We start from the raw sequence: 13,768 nt of genomic DNA on the forward strand, positions 1-13,768 counted from the left end.
CGCACACGCTTTTTCAGTTCTGCCCACAATGTTCTATTTTTTATTTATTTATTTTACCTTTATTTTACCAGGTAAGTTGACTGAGAACACGTTCTCATTTGCAGCAACGACCTGGGGAATAGTTACAGGGGAGAGGAGGGGGATGAATGAGCCAATTGTAAACTGGGGATTATTAGGTGACCATGATGGTTTGAGGGCCAGATTGGGAATTTAGCCAGGACACCGGGGTTAACACCCCTACTCTTACGATAAGTGCCATGGGATCTTTAATGACCTCAGAGAGTCAGGACACCCGTTTAACGTCCCATCCGAAAGACGGCACCCTATACAGGACAGTGTCCCCAATCACTGCCCTGGGGCATTGGGATATTTTTTAGACCAGAGGAAAGAGTGCCTCCTACTGGCCCTCCAACACCACTTCCAGCAGCATCTGGTCTCCCATCCAGGGACTGACCAGGACCAACCCTGCTTAGCTTCAGAAGCAAGCCAGCAGTGGTATGCAGGGTGGAATGCTGCTGGCATAGAATATATGGTTGAGGTCAGGGCTTTGATAGCCACTCCAATACCTTGACTTTGTTGTCCTTAAGCCATTTTGCCAAAACTTTGGAAGTATGCTTGGGGTCATTGTTCATTTGGAAGACCCATTTGCGAACAAGCTTTAACCTGTTGAGGCTGGGGGCGCTGTTGTCACTATTTATGGTAATCTTGTAATTTTTGAAACGGCTTCCTACAAAACTCTTGATCGTACAATATGCATATTATTATTATTATTGGATAGAAAACAGTCTATAGTTTCTATAGGAGTTGAAATTTTGTCTCTAAGTGGAACAGAACCCATTCTACAGCAATTTCCCTGACATGGAGTCAGATTTCAGAAATGTTGGCCCCTGATCTGGAGTCAGTTAAAAGGCCACTGTTATTGCTATGAGTATACGGACTCTGCTTACGTCTTCCCCTGGATGCCTTTACGTGATGACGATTTGAATGGGGTCGATTGCGCGTTCACAGGCACTATAAATTAAAAAACCCTGTAGCTAGTAAGTCTTTTGGAGCTGCATTATGCGCGTGGAGGACACCGACCCGCACCTGTTCCAGGCATTAGTGTTGGGAGTAATCTTTCTCCGGTCATGTTAAGACTCGTTATAGGAGTTAAAAACATCATAAGGTAGTTAATTTAAAGCGTTTTATAGCAATTTATATCCGTTTAGTGCGATTTTGGGACATTTATTTCTGAAACGCTGTGAATCGCCGGGCACGCTTCCAGTTCATGCTGAACGCAGTTGGCATTTCCACATGGCAAGAGGACAGCTTTCCACCAAAAGACGATTAGACCCAAGAAAGGATCCTTTGCCCAAGATACTGATGGAAGAACAGCTCAAAGTAGGACATTTTTATTATGATAAATCGTGTTTCTGTCGAAAAATGTTAGTGGCTTAGGACGCCATGTTTTTTGACGTAGCTTCGCTTGGCGCAAACTGTATTGAAAAGTAAGGATAATTTAAAAAATGTAATTCCGCGATTGTATTAAGAATTAAATTGTCTATCAATCGATGTCCACCCAATATTTTTTAGTCACGTTTATGAGTATTTATGTATAAGAGTAGATCACTGTCTAATATGGCGCACGGACATTTTCTCACCAGCTGGGCTACTTTCCCCATTGTCTAACCATGATTTTGGTGGCTAAATATGCACATTTTCGAACAAACTGTATATGCATGTTGTAATGTGATGTTACAGGGGTGTCATCTGAAGAATTCTGAGAAGGTTAGTGAAAAAAATAATATATTTTGGCGATGTTGATGTTATCGCTCACTTTGGCTAGAATTAATGCTGGGGTAATGTTTGCACCTGTGCTATGCTAATATAACGATTTATTGTGTTTTCGTTGTAAGACACTTAGAAAATCTGAAATATTGTCTGTATTCACAGGATCTGTGTCTTTCGATTAGTGTATGCTGTGTATTTTTACGAAATGTTTGATGATTAGTAAGTAGGTAAACACGTTGCTCTATGTAGTTATTCTAGTCCATTTGTGACGGTGGGTGCAATTGTAACCTATGCCATCTACCTGAAATATGCACATTTTTCTAACAAAACCTATCCCATACCATAAATATGTTATCAGACTGTCATCTGATGAGTTTTTTTCTTGGTTAGGGGCTATAAATATCTTAGTTTAGCCGAATTGGTGATAGCTACTGGTGTTGGTGGACAAATAAAAGATGGTGGATTATGCTAATGTGTTTTTAGGTAATAGATGTACATCTTTACATATTGTGTCTTCCCTGTAAAACATTTTAAAAATCGGACATGTTGGCTGGATTCACAAGATCTGTGTCTTTCATTAGCTGTATTGGACTTTAATGTGTGAAAGTTAAATATTTTAAAAAAATATTTTTTTTGAATTTCGCGGCTCTGCCTTTTCAGTGGGGGTGGGGGGGGGAGTGCCGCTAGCGGCACCCTCAGCCTAGACAGGTTAACTTCCCGACTGATGTCTTGAGATGTTGCTTCAATATATCCACATAATTTTCCTTCCTCGTGATGCCATCTATTGTGTGAAATGCACCAGTCCCTCCTGCAGCAAAGCACCCCCACAACATGATGCTGCCACCCCCGTGCTTCACGGTTGGGATGGTGTTCTTCGGCTTGCAAGCCACCCCCTTTTTCCTCCAAACATAACGATGGTCATTATGGCCAAACAGTTCTATTTTTGTTTCATCAGACCAGAGAACATTTCTCCAAAAAGTACGATCTTTGTCCCCATGTGCAGTTGCAAATCGTAGTCTGGCTTTTTTATGGCGGTTTTGGAGCAGTGGCTTCTTCCTTGCTGAGCGGCCTTTCAGGTTATGTCGATATAGGACTTGTTTTACTGTGGATACAGATGCTTTTGTACCTGTTTCCTCCAGCATCTTCACAAGGTCCTTTGCTGCTGTTCTGGGATTGATTTGCACTTCTCGAAACCAAAGTACGTTCATCTCTAGGAGACAGAACGCGTCTCCTTCCTGAGCGGTATGACGGCTGCGTGGTCCCATGGTGTTTATACTTGCGTACTATTGTTGGTACAGATGAACATGGTACCTTCAGGCGTTTGGAAATTGCTCCCAAGGATGAACCAGACTTGTGGAGGCCACAATTTTTCTTCTGAGGTCTTGGCTGATTTTTGATTTTCCCATGATGTCAAGCAAAGAGGCACTGAGTTTGAAGGTAGGCCTTGAAATACATCCACAGGTACACCTCCAATTGACTCAAATGGTGAAATTTAGCCTATCAGAAGCTTCTAAAGTCATTACATAATTTTTTGGAATGTTCCAAGCTGTTTAAAGGCACAGTCAACTTAGTGTGTGTAAACTTCTGACCCACTAGAATTGTAATACAGTGAATTATAAGTGAAATAATCTGTCTGTAAACAATTATTGGAAATATTACTTGTGTCATGCACAAAGTAGATGTCCTAAACGACTTGTAAGCAAGTGGCTCTGAGCTTAATTCAATGTTACACAACATATACATATATACACACACACTATATATATATATATGATATATACACTACCATTGAAACATTTGGGTCACTTAGAAATGTCCTTGTTCTTGAAAGAAAAACACTTTTTTTGTCCATTAAAATAACATTAAGTTGATCAGACATACAGTATAGACATTGTTAATGTTGTAAATGACTATTATATCTCGAAACGGCTGATTTTTTAAAATGGAATATCTACATTTTATTTATTTATTTATTTTATTTATTTTACCGTTATTTTACCAGGTAAGTTGACTGAGAACACGTTCTCATTTGCAGCAACGACCTGGGGAATAGTTACAGGGGAGAGGAGGGGGATGAATGAGCCAATTGTAAACTGGGGATTATTAGGTGAACATGATGGTACATAGGCATGGTTAATGTTGTAAATGACTATCATAGCTGGAAACAGCAGATTTTTTATGGAATATCTACATAGGTGTACAGAGGCCCATTGTCAGCAACCATCACTCCTGTGTTCCAATGGCACTTTATGTTAGCTAATCCAAGTTGATCATTGTACAAGGCTAATTGATCATTAGAAAACCCTTTTGCAATTATGTTAGCACAGCTGAAAACTGTTGTTCTGATTAAAGAAGCAATACAACTGGCCTTCTTTAGACTAGTTGAGTATCTGGAGCATCAGCATTTGTGGGTTCTATTACAGGCTCAAAATGTCCAGAAACAAAGAACTTTCTTCTCAAACTCATCAGTCTATTCTTGTTGTGAGAAATGAAGGCTATTCCATGCGAGAAATTGCCAAGAAACTGAAGAGCTCATACAACGCTGTGAAAGTAAAAGTTACCTGCATGAGATCAGCTACAGCCAGGTTCATCATGAACACCACTCCTCTCTTGGTCTCCCTGACGTATGCCTGGAACACCCAAAGAGCCAGGACATTACCCAGAAGGCCCGGGGCCAAGATGACGCTGTAGACCACTGCGTAAACATGGTGTTGGTAGCGCCGCAGGTCGTCAACGTTACTACCACAGCTTTGATTGGACAGGCTCATCTTAACCCTGCCCACCGGGATCAGCCACTGGTCAGGATGTGTGTCAGTCACCTGGCTGGCCAATGGTGAGGCTTGTTCAGAGCAGAGGAGGTCTCAGTGTGGTCAGGCTTCTGAGTGCAGGTCTATTTATATGTCCAGGAGTATTCAGGTCTGTGCGTCCATTCAAGTCCGCCCAGGTGTGTCCACACTGTTCTTCATGGCTGTCGGTACATAGTCTGACCATCTCAGATCACCCTGAGCAGCGCTAACAAACCAAAAGCAGGGTCAGTCCGTGTGTGACTGTCCTCTTCTTTCAGTCCAAGGCTCAGAATTAGGGACTCTGAAAGAAAGACATTAAAGTAAAGGTAGTCAGTAGTTGTCTGGGTCCCTGGCAAGTAACCAACTAGCGCAGAGAAACACAATATTATAAATGTTTTCAGAGGAAAATATCAGAAGAGAATGCAGGCGCTATGAGACAACTTGACACAGCCACGCCTCAACCTCACAACTTGACACAGCCACGCCTCAACCTCACAACTTGACACAGCCACGCCTCAACCTCACAACTTGACACAGCCACGCCTCAACCTCACAACTTGACACAGCCACGCCTCAACCTCACAACTTGACACAGCCACGCCTCAACCTCACAACTTGACACAGCAACGCCTCAACCTCACAACTTGACACAGCCACGCCTCAACCTCACAACTTGACACAGCCACGCCTCAACCTCACAACTTGACACAGCCACGCCTCAACCTCACAACTTGACACAGCCACGCCTCAACCTCGCAACTTGACACAGCAACGCCTCAACCTCGCAACTTGACACAGCCACGCCTCAACCTCACAACTTGACACAGCAACGCCTCAACCTCACAACTTGACACAGCAACGCCTCAACCTCACAACTTGACACAGCAACGCCTCAACCTCACAACTTGACACAGCAACGCCTCAACCTCACAACTTGACACAGCAACGCCTCAACCTCACAACTTGACACAGCCACGCCTCAACCTCACAACTTGACACAGCAACGCCTCAACCTCACAACTTGACACAGCAACGCCTCAACCTCACAACTTGACACAGCCACGCCTCAACCTCACAACTTGACACAGCAACGCCTCAACCTCACAACTTGACACAGCAACGCCTCAACCTCACAACTTGACACAGCCACGCCTCAACCTCACAACAAGTACAGTAGGACAGTGTTTGTCCCCAACCTCACAACAAGTACATTAGGACAGTGTTTGTCCCCAACCTCACAACCTTAACCTAACCCTAACCCTAACCCTAACCCTAACCCTAACCCTAACCCTAACCTAACCTAACCTAACCTAACCTAACCTAACCTAACCTAACCTAACCTAACCTAACCCTAAACCTAAACCTAAACCTAAACCTAAACCTAAACCTAAACCTAAACCTAAACCTAACCTAACCTAACCTAACCTAACCTAACCTAACCTAACCTAACCTAACCTAACCTAACCTACCCTAACCCTAACCCTAACCCTAACCCTAACCCTAACCTAACCTAACCTAACCTAACCTAACCTAACCTAACCTAACCTAACCTAACCTAACCTAACCTAACCTAACCTAACCTAACCTAACCTAACCTAACCTAACCTAACCTAACCTAACTTAACCCTTAACCCTTAACCCTTAACCCTTAACCCTTAACCCTTAACCCTTAACCCCTAACCCAACCTAATCCTGTCCTGTCAAAGGTAATAACAGTTGACTTCCTGGAACACATATGCATGTACACTCACAGACCTCAAACAAGTCAGCTGCAGTCAAATGTTCCACCCCACAGGGTAGTTCTCTGTTCTGTAACAAATACTGTATTGACTGTGGGTGTGTAGTAAGGTGTGGAACTGCAGTGATGAGCTAGAATATAATAATAACAAATGTCATTTAGCAGACGCTTTTATCCAAAGCGACTTACAGTCATGCGTGAATCTATTTTACGTGTGGGTAGTCTCGGGAATCAAACCCGCTATTCTGGTGTTGCACGCTCCATGTACTACCACCTAATTTACAGAGGACCATGTTCTACTAACTACAGGGGACCATGTTCTACTAACTACAGAGGACCATGTTCTACTAACTACAGGGGACCATGTTCTACTAACTACAGGGGACCATGTTCTACTAACTACAGAGGACCATGTTCTACTAACTACAGGGGACCATGTTCTACTAACTACAGAGGACCATGTTCTACTAACTACAGGGGACCATGTTCTACTAACTACAGAGGACCATGTTCTACTAACTACAGGGGACCATGTTCTACTAACTACAGAGGACGATGCTTCAACAACTGAACTACAGAGGACCATGTTCTACTAACTACAGAGGACGATGCTTCAACAACTGAACTACAGAGGACCATGTTCTACTAACTACAGAGGACGATGCTTCAACAACTGAACTACAGAGGACCATGTTCTACTAACTACAGGGGACCATGTTCTACTAACTACAGAGGACCATGTTCTACTAACTACAGAGGACCATGTTCTACTAACTGAACTACAGAGGACCATGGTCTACTAACTACAGAGGACGATGCTTCAACAACTGAACTACAGAGGACCATGTTCTACAAACGACAGAGGACGATGCTTCAACAACTGAACTACAGAGGACCATGTTCTACTAACTACAGAGGACGATGCTTCAACAACTGAACTACAGAGGACCATGTTCTACTAACTACAGAGGACGATGCTTCAACAACTGAACTACAGAGGACCATGTTCTACTAACTACAGAGGACGATGCTTCAACAACTGAACTACAGAGAACCATGTTCTACTAACTACAGAGGACGATGCTTCAACAACTGAACTACAGAGGACCATGTTCTACTAACTACAGAGGACGATGCTTCAACAACTGAACTACAGAGGACCATGCTCTAATGATTGAACTACAGAGGACCATGTTCTACTAACTGAACTACAGAGGACCATGTTCTACTAACTGAACTACAGAGGACCATGTTCTACTAACTGAACTACAGAGGACCATGTTCTACTAACTGAACTACAGAGGACCATGTTCTACTAACTGAACTACAGAGGACCATGTTCTACTAACTGAACTACAGAGGACCATATTCTACTAACTGAACTACGGAGGACCATGTCCTACTAACTAAAGGGGACCATGTTCTACTAACTACAGAGGACCATGTTCTACTAACTACAGAGGACCATGTTCTACTAACTGAACTACAGAGGACCATGTTCTACTAACTGAACTACAGAGGACCATGTTCTACTAACTGAACTACAGAGGACCATGTTCTACTAACTGAACTACAGAGGACCATGTTCTACTAACTGAACTACAGAGGACCATGTTCTACTAACTGAACTACAGAGGACCATGTTCTACTAACTGAACTACAGAGGACCATGTTCTACTAACTGAACTACAGAGGACCATGTTCTACTAACTGAACTACAGAGGACCATGTTCTACTAACTGAACTACAGAGGACCATGTTCTACTAACTGAACTACAGAGGACCATGTTCTACTAACTGAACTACAGAGGACCATACTCTAATGACTGAACTACAGAGGACCATGTTCTACTAACTGAACTACAGAGGACCATGTTCTACTAACTGAACTACAGAGGACCATGTTCTACTAACTGAACTACAGAGGACCATGTTCTACTAACTGACCTACAGAGGACCATGTTCTACTAACTACAGAGGACCATGTTCTACTAACTGAACTACAGAGGACCATGTTCTACTAACTGACCTACAGAGGACCATGTTCTACTAACTGAACTACAGAGGACCATGTTCTACTAACTGAACTACAGAGGACCATGTTCTACTAACTGAACTACAGGGGACCATGTTCTACTAACTGAACTACAGAGGACCATGTTCTACTAACTACAGAGGACCATGTTCTACTAACTGAACTAGAGAGGACCATGTTCTACTAATTGAACTACAGGGGACCATGTTCTACTAATTGAACTACAGAGGACCATGTTCTACTAACTGAACTACAGAGGACCATGTTCTACTAACTGAACTACAGGGGACCATGTTCTACTAACTACAGAGGACCATGTTCTACTAACTGAACTACAGAGGACCATGTTCTACTAATTGAACTACAGAGGACCATGTTCTACTAACTGAACTACAGAGGACCATGTTCTACTAACTGAACTACAGAGGACCATGTTCTACTAACTACAGAGGACCATGTTCTACTAACTACAGAGGCCCATGTTCTACTAATTGAACTACAGAGGACCATGTTCTACTAATTGAACTACAGAGGACCATGTTCTACTAACTGACCTACAGAGGACCATGTTCTACTAACTGAACTACAGAGGACCATGTTCTACTAACTGAACTACAGAGGACCATGTTCTACTAATTGAACTACAGAGGACCATGTTCTACTAACTGAGCTACAGAGGACCATGTTCTACTAACTGAACTACAGAGGACCATGTTCTACTAACTGAACTACAGGGGACCATGTTCTACTAACTGAATTACAGGGGACCATGTTCTACTAACTGAACTACAGAGGACCATGTTCTACTAACTACAGAGGACCATGTTCTACTAACTGAACAACAGAGGACCATGTTCTACTAACTGAACTACAGAGGACCATGTTCTACTAACTGAACTACAGAGGACCATGTTCTACTAACTGAACTACAGAGGACCATGTTCTACTAACTGAACTACAGAGGACCATGTTCTACTAACTACAGAGGACCATGTTCTACTAACTGAACTACAGAGGACCATACTCTAATGACTGAACTACAGAGGACCATGTTCTACTAACTGAACTACAGAGGACCATGTTCTACTAACTGATCTACAGAGGACCATGTTCTACTAACTGAACTACAGAGGACCATGTTCTAATGACTGAACTACAGAGGACCATGTTCTACTAACTGAACTACAGAGGACCATGTTCTACTAACTGAACTACAGAGGACCATGTTCTACTAACTGTACTACAGAGGACCATGTTCTACTAACTGAACTACAGGGGACCATGTTCTACTAATTGAACTAGAGAGGACCATGTTCTACTAACTGAACTACAGAGGACCATGTTCTACTAATTGAACTACAGAGGACCATGTACTACTAACTGAACTACAGAGGACCATGTTCTACTAACTGAACTACAGAGGACCATGTTCTACTAACTGAACTACAGGGGACCATGTTCTACTAACTACAGAGGACCATGTTCTACTAACTGAACTACAGAGGACCATGTTCTACTAACTGAACTACAGAGGACCATGTTCTACTAACTGAACTACAGAGGACCATGTTCTACTAACTGAACTACAGAGGACCATGTTCTACTAACTGAACTACAGAGGACCATGTTCTACTAACTGAACTACAGAGGACCATGTTCTACTAACTGAACTACAGAGGACCATGTTCTACTAACTGAACTACAGAGGACCATGTTCTACTAACTGAACTACAGAGGACCATGTTCTACTAACTGAACTACAGAGGACCATGTTCTACTAACTGAACTACAGAGGACCATGTTCTACTAACTGAACTACAGAGGACCATGTTCTACTAACTGAACTACAGAGGACCATGTTCTACTAACTGAACTACAGAGGACCATGTTCTACTAACTGAACTACAGAGGACCATGTTCTACTAACTGAAATACAGAGGACCATACTCTAATGACTGAACTACAGAGGACCATGTTCTACTAACTAAACTACAGAGGACCATGTTCTACTAACTGACCTACAGAGGACCATGTTCTACTAACTACAGAGGACCATGTTCTACTAACTGAACTACAGAGGACCATGTTCTACTAACTGACCTACAGAGGACCATGTTCTACTAACTGAACTACAGAGGACCATGTTCTACTAACTGAACTACAGAGGACCATGTTCTACTAACTGAACTACAGGGGACCATGTTCTACTAACTGAACTACAGAGGACCATGTTCTACTAACTACAGAGGACCATGTTCTACTAACTGAACTAGAGAGGACCATGTTCTACTAATTGAACTACAGGGGACCATGTTCTACTAATTGAACTACAGAGGACCATGTTCTACTAACTGAACTTCAGAGGACCATGTTCTACTAACTGAACTACAGGGGACCATGTTCTACTAACTACAGAGGACCATGTTCTACTAACTGAACTACAGGGGACCATGTTCTACTAATTGAACTACAGAGGACCATGTTCTACTAACTGAACTACAGGGGACCATGTTCTACTAACTGAACTACAGAGGACCATGTTCTACTAACTACAGAGGACCGTGTTCTACTAACTGAACTACAGATGACCATGTTCTACTAACTGAACTACAGAGGACCATGTTCTACTAACTACAGAGGACCATGTTCTACTAACTACAGAGGACCATGTTCTACTAACTGAACTACAGAGGACCATGTTCTACTAATTGAACTACAGAGGACCATGTTCTACTAACTGAACTACAGAGGACCATGTTCTACTAACTGAACTACAGAGGACCATGTTCTACTAATTGAACTACAGAGGACCATGTTCTACTAACTGAGCTACAGAGGACCATGTTCTACTAACTGAACTACAGAGGACCATGTTCTACTAACTGAACTACAGGGGACCATGTTCTACTGACTGAACTACAGGGGACCATGATCTACTAACTGAACTACAGAGGACCATGTTCTACTAACTGAACTACAGAGGACCATGTTCTACTAACTACAGAGGACCATGTTCTACTAACTGAACTACAGAGGACCATGTTCTACTAACTGAACTACAGAGGACCATGTTCTACTAACTGAACTTCAGAGGACCATGTTCTACTAACTGAACTACAGAGGACCATGTTCTACTAACTGAACTACAGAGGACCATGTTCTACTAACTGAACTACAGAGGACCATGTTCTACTAACTACAGAGGACCATGTTCTACTAACTGAACTACAGAGGACCATACTCTAATGACTAAACTACAGAGGACCATGTTCTACTAACTGAACTACAGAGGACCATGTTCTACTAACTGATCTACAGAGGACCATGTTCTACTAACTGAACTACAGAGGACCATGTTCTAATGACTGAACTACAGAGGACCATGTTCTACTAACTGAACTACAGAGGACCATGTTCTACTAACTGAACTACAGAGGACCATGTTCTACTAACTGTACTACAGAGGACCATGTTCTACTAACTGAACTAGAGATGACCATGTTCTACTAATTGAACTACAGGGGACCATGTTCTACTAATTGAACTACAGAGGACCATGTTCTACTAACTGAACTACAGAGGACCATGTTCTACTAACTGAACTACAGGGGACCATGTTCTACTAACTACAGAGGACCATGTTCTACTAACTGAACTACAGAGGACCATGTTCTACTAATTGAACTACAGAGGACCATGTTCTACTAACTGTACTACAGAGGACCATGTTCTACTAACTGAACTACAGAGGACCATGTTCTACTAACTGAACTACAGAGGACCATGTTCTACTAACTGAACTACAGAGGACCATGTTCTACTAACTGTACTACAGAGGACCATGTTCTACTAACTGAACTAGAGATGACCATGTTCTACTAATTGAACTACAGGGGACCATGTTCTACTAATTGAACTACAGAGGACCATGTTCTACTAACTGAACTACAGAGGACCATGTTCTACTAACTGAACTACAGGGGACCATGTTCTACTAACTACAGAGGACCATGTTCTACTAACTGAACTACAGAGGACCATGTTCTACTAATTGAACTACAGAGGACCATGTTCTACTAACTGAACTACAGAGGACCATGTTCTACTAACTACAGAGGACCATGTTCTACTAACTGAACTACAGAGGACCATGTTCTACTAACTGAACTACAGAGGACCATGTTCTACTAACTACAGAGGACCATGTTCTACTAACTACAGAGGACCATGTTCTACTAACTGAACTACAGAGGACCATGTTCTACTAACTGACCTACAGAGGACCATGTTCTACTAACTGAACTACAGAGGACCATGTTCTACTAACTGAACTACAGAGGACCATGTTCTACTAACTGAACTACAGGGGACCATGTTCTACTAACTGAACTACAGAGGACCATGTTCTACTAACTACAGAGGACCATGTTCTACTAACTGAACTAGAGAGGACCATGTTCTACTAATTGAACTACAGGGGACCATGTTCTACTAATTGAACTACAGAGGACCATGTTCTACTAACTGAACTACAGAGGACCATGTTCTACTAACTGAACTACAGGGGACCATGTTCTACTAACTACAGAGGACCATGTTCTACTAACTGAACTACAGGGGACCATGTTCTACTAATTGAACTACAGAGGACCATGTTCTACTAACTGAACTACAGGGGACCATGTTCTACTAACTGAACTACAGAGGACCATGTTCTACTAACTACAGAGGACCGTGTTCTACTAACTGAACTACAGATGACCATGTTCTACTAACTGAACTACAGAGGACCATGTTCTACTAACTACAGAGGACCATGTTCTACTAACTACAGAGGACCATGTTCTACTAATTGAACTACAGAGGACCATGTTCTACTAATTGAACTACAGAGGACCATGTTCTACTAACTGAACTACAGAGGACCATGTTCTACTAACTGAACTACAGAGGACCATGTTCTACTAATTGAACTACAGAGGACCATGTTCTACTAACTGAGCTACAGAGGACCATGTTCTACTAACTGAACTACAGAGGACCATGTTCTACTAACTGAACTACAGGGGACCATGTTCTACTAACTGAACTACAGGGGACCATGTTCTACTAACTGAACTACAGAGGACCATGTTCTACTAACTGAACTACAGAGGACCATGTTCTACTAACTACAGAGGACCATGTTCTACTAACTGAACTACAGAGGACCATGTTCTACTAACTGAACTACAGAGGACCATGTTCTACTAACTGAACTTCAGAGGACCATGTTCTACTAACTGAACTACAGAGGACCATGTTCTACTAACTGAACTACAGAGGACCATGTTCTACTAACTGAACTACAGAGGACCATGTTCTACTAACTACAGAGGACCATGTTCTACTAACTGAACAACAGAGGACCATACTCTAATGACTGAACTACAGAGGACC

At 42.4% G+C, this 13,768-nt stretch overlaps 1 protein-coding gene across 1 annotated transcript in view; it reads right to left on the reverse strand.

The window, feature by feature from the left end:
• Nucleotides 1-13,768, reverse strand: part of gpr174 (G protein-coupled receptor 174) — a 77,120-nt gene that overhangs the window by 7,808 nt on the left and 55,544 nt on the right. The window contains exon 2 of the mRNA XM_055914102.1: nt 4,332-4,857. Coding sequence (XP_055770077.1) covers nt 4,332-4,538 — 207 coding nt within the window. The 5' untranslated portion in view covers nt 4,539-4,857. The remainder of the gene's footprint in view (nt 1-4,331; nt 4,858-13,768) is intronic.

This window comes from Salvelinus fontinalis, unplaced genomic scaffold, assembly GCF_029448725.1.
Source record: "Salvelinus fontinalis isolate EN_2023a unplaced genomic scaffold, ASM2944872v1 scaffold_0459, whole genome shotgun sequence".
In the NCBI taxonomy this organism is placed as follows: Eukaryota; Metazoa; Chordata; class Actinopteri; order Salmoniformes; family Salmonidae; genus Salvelinus; species Salvelinus fontinalis.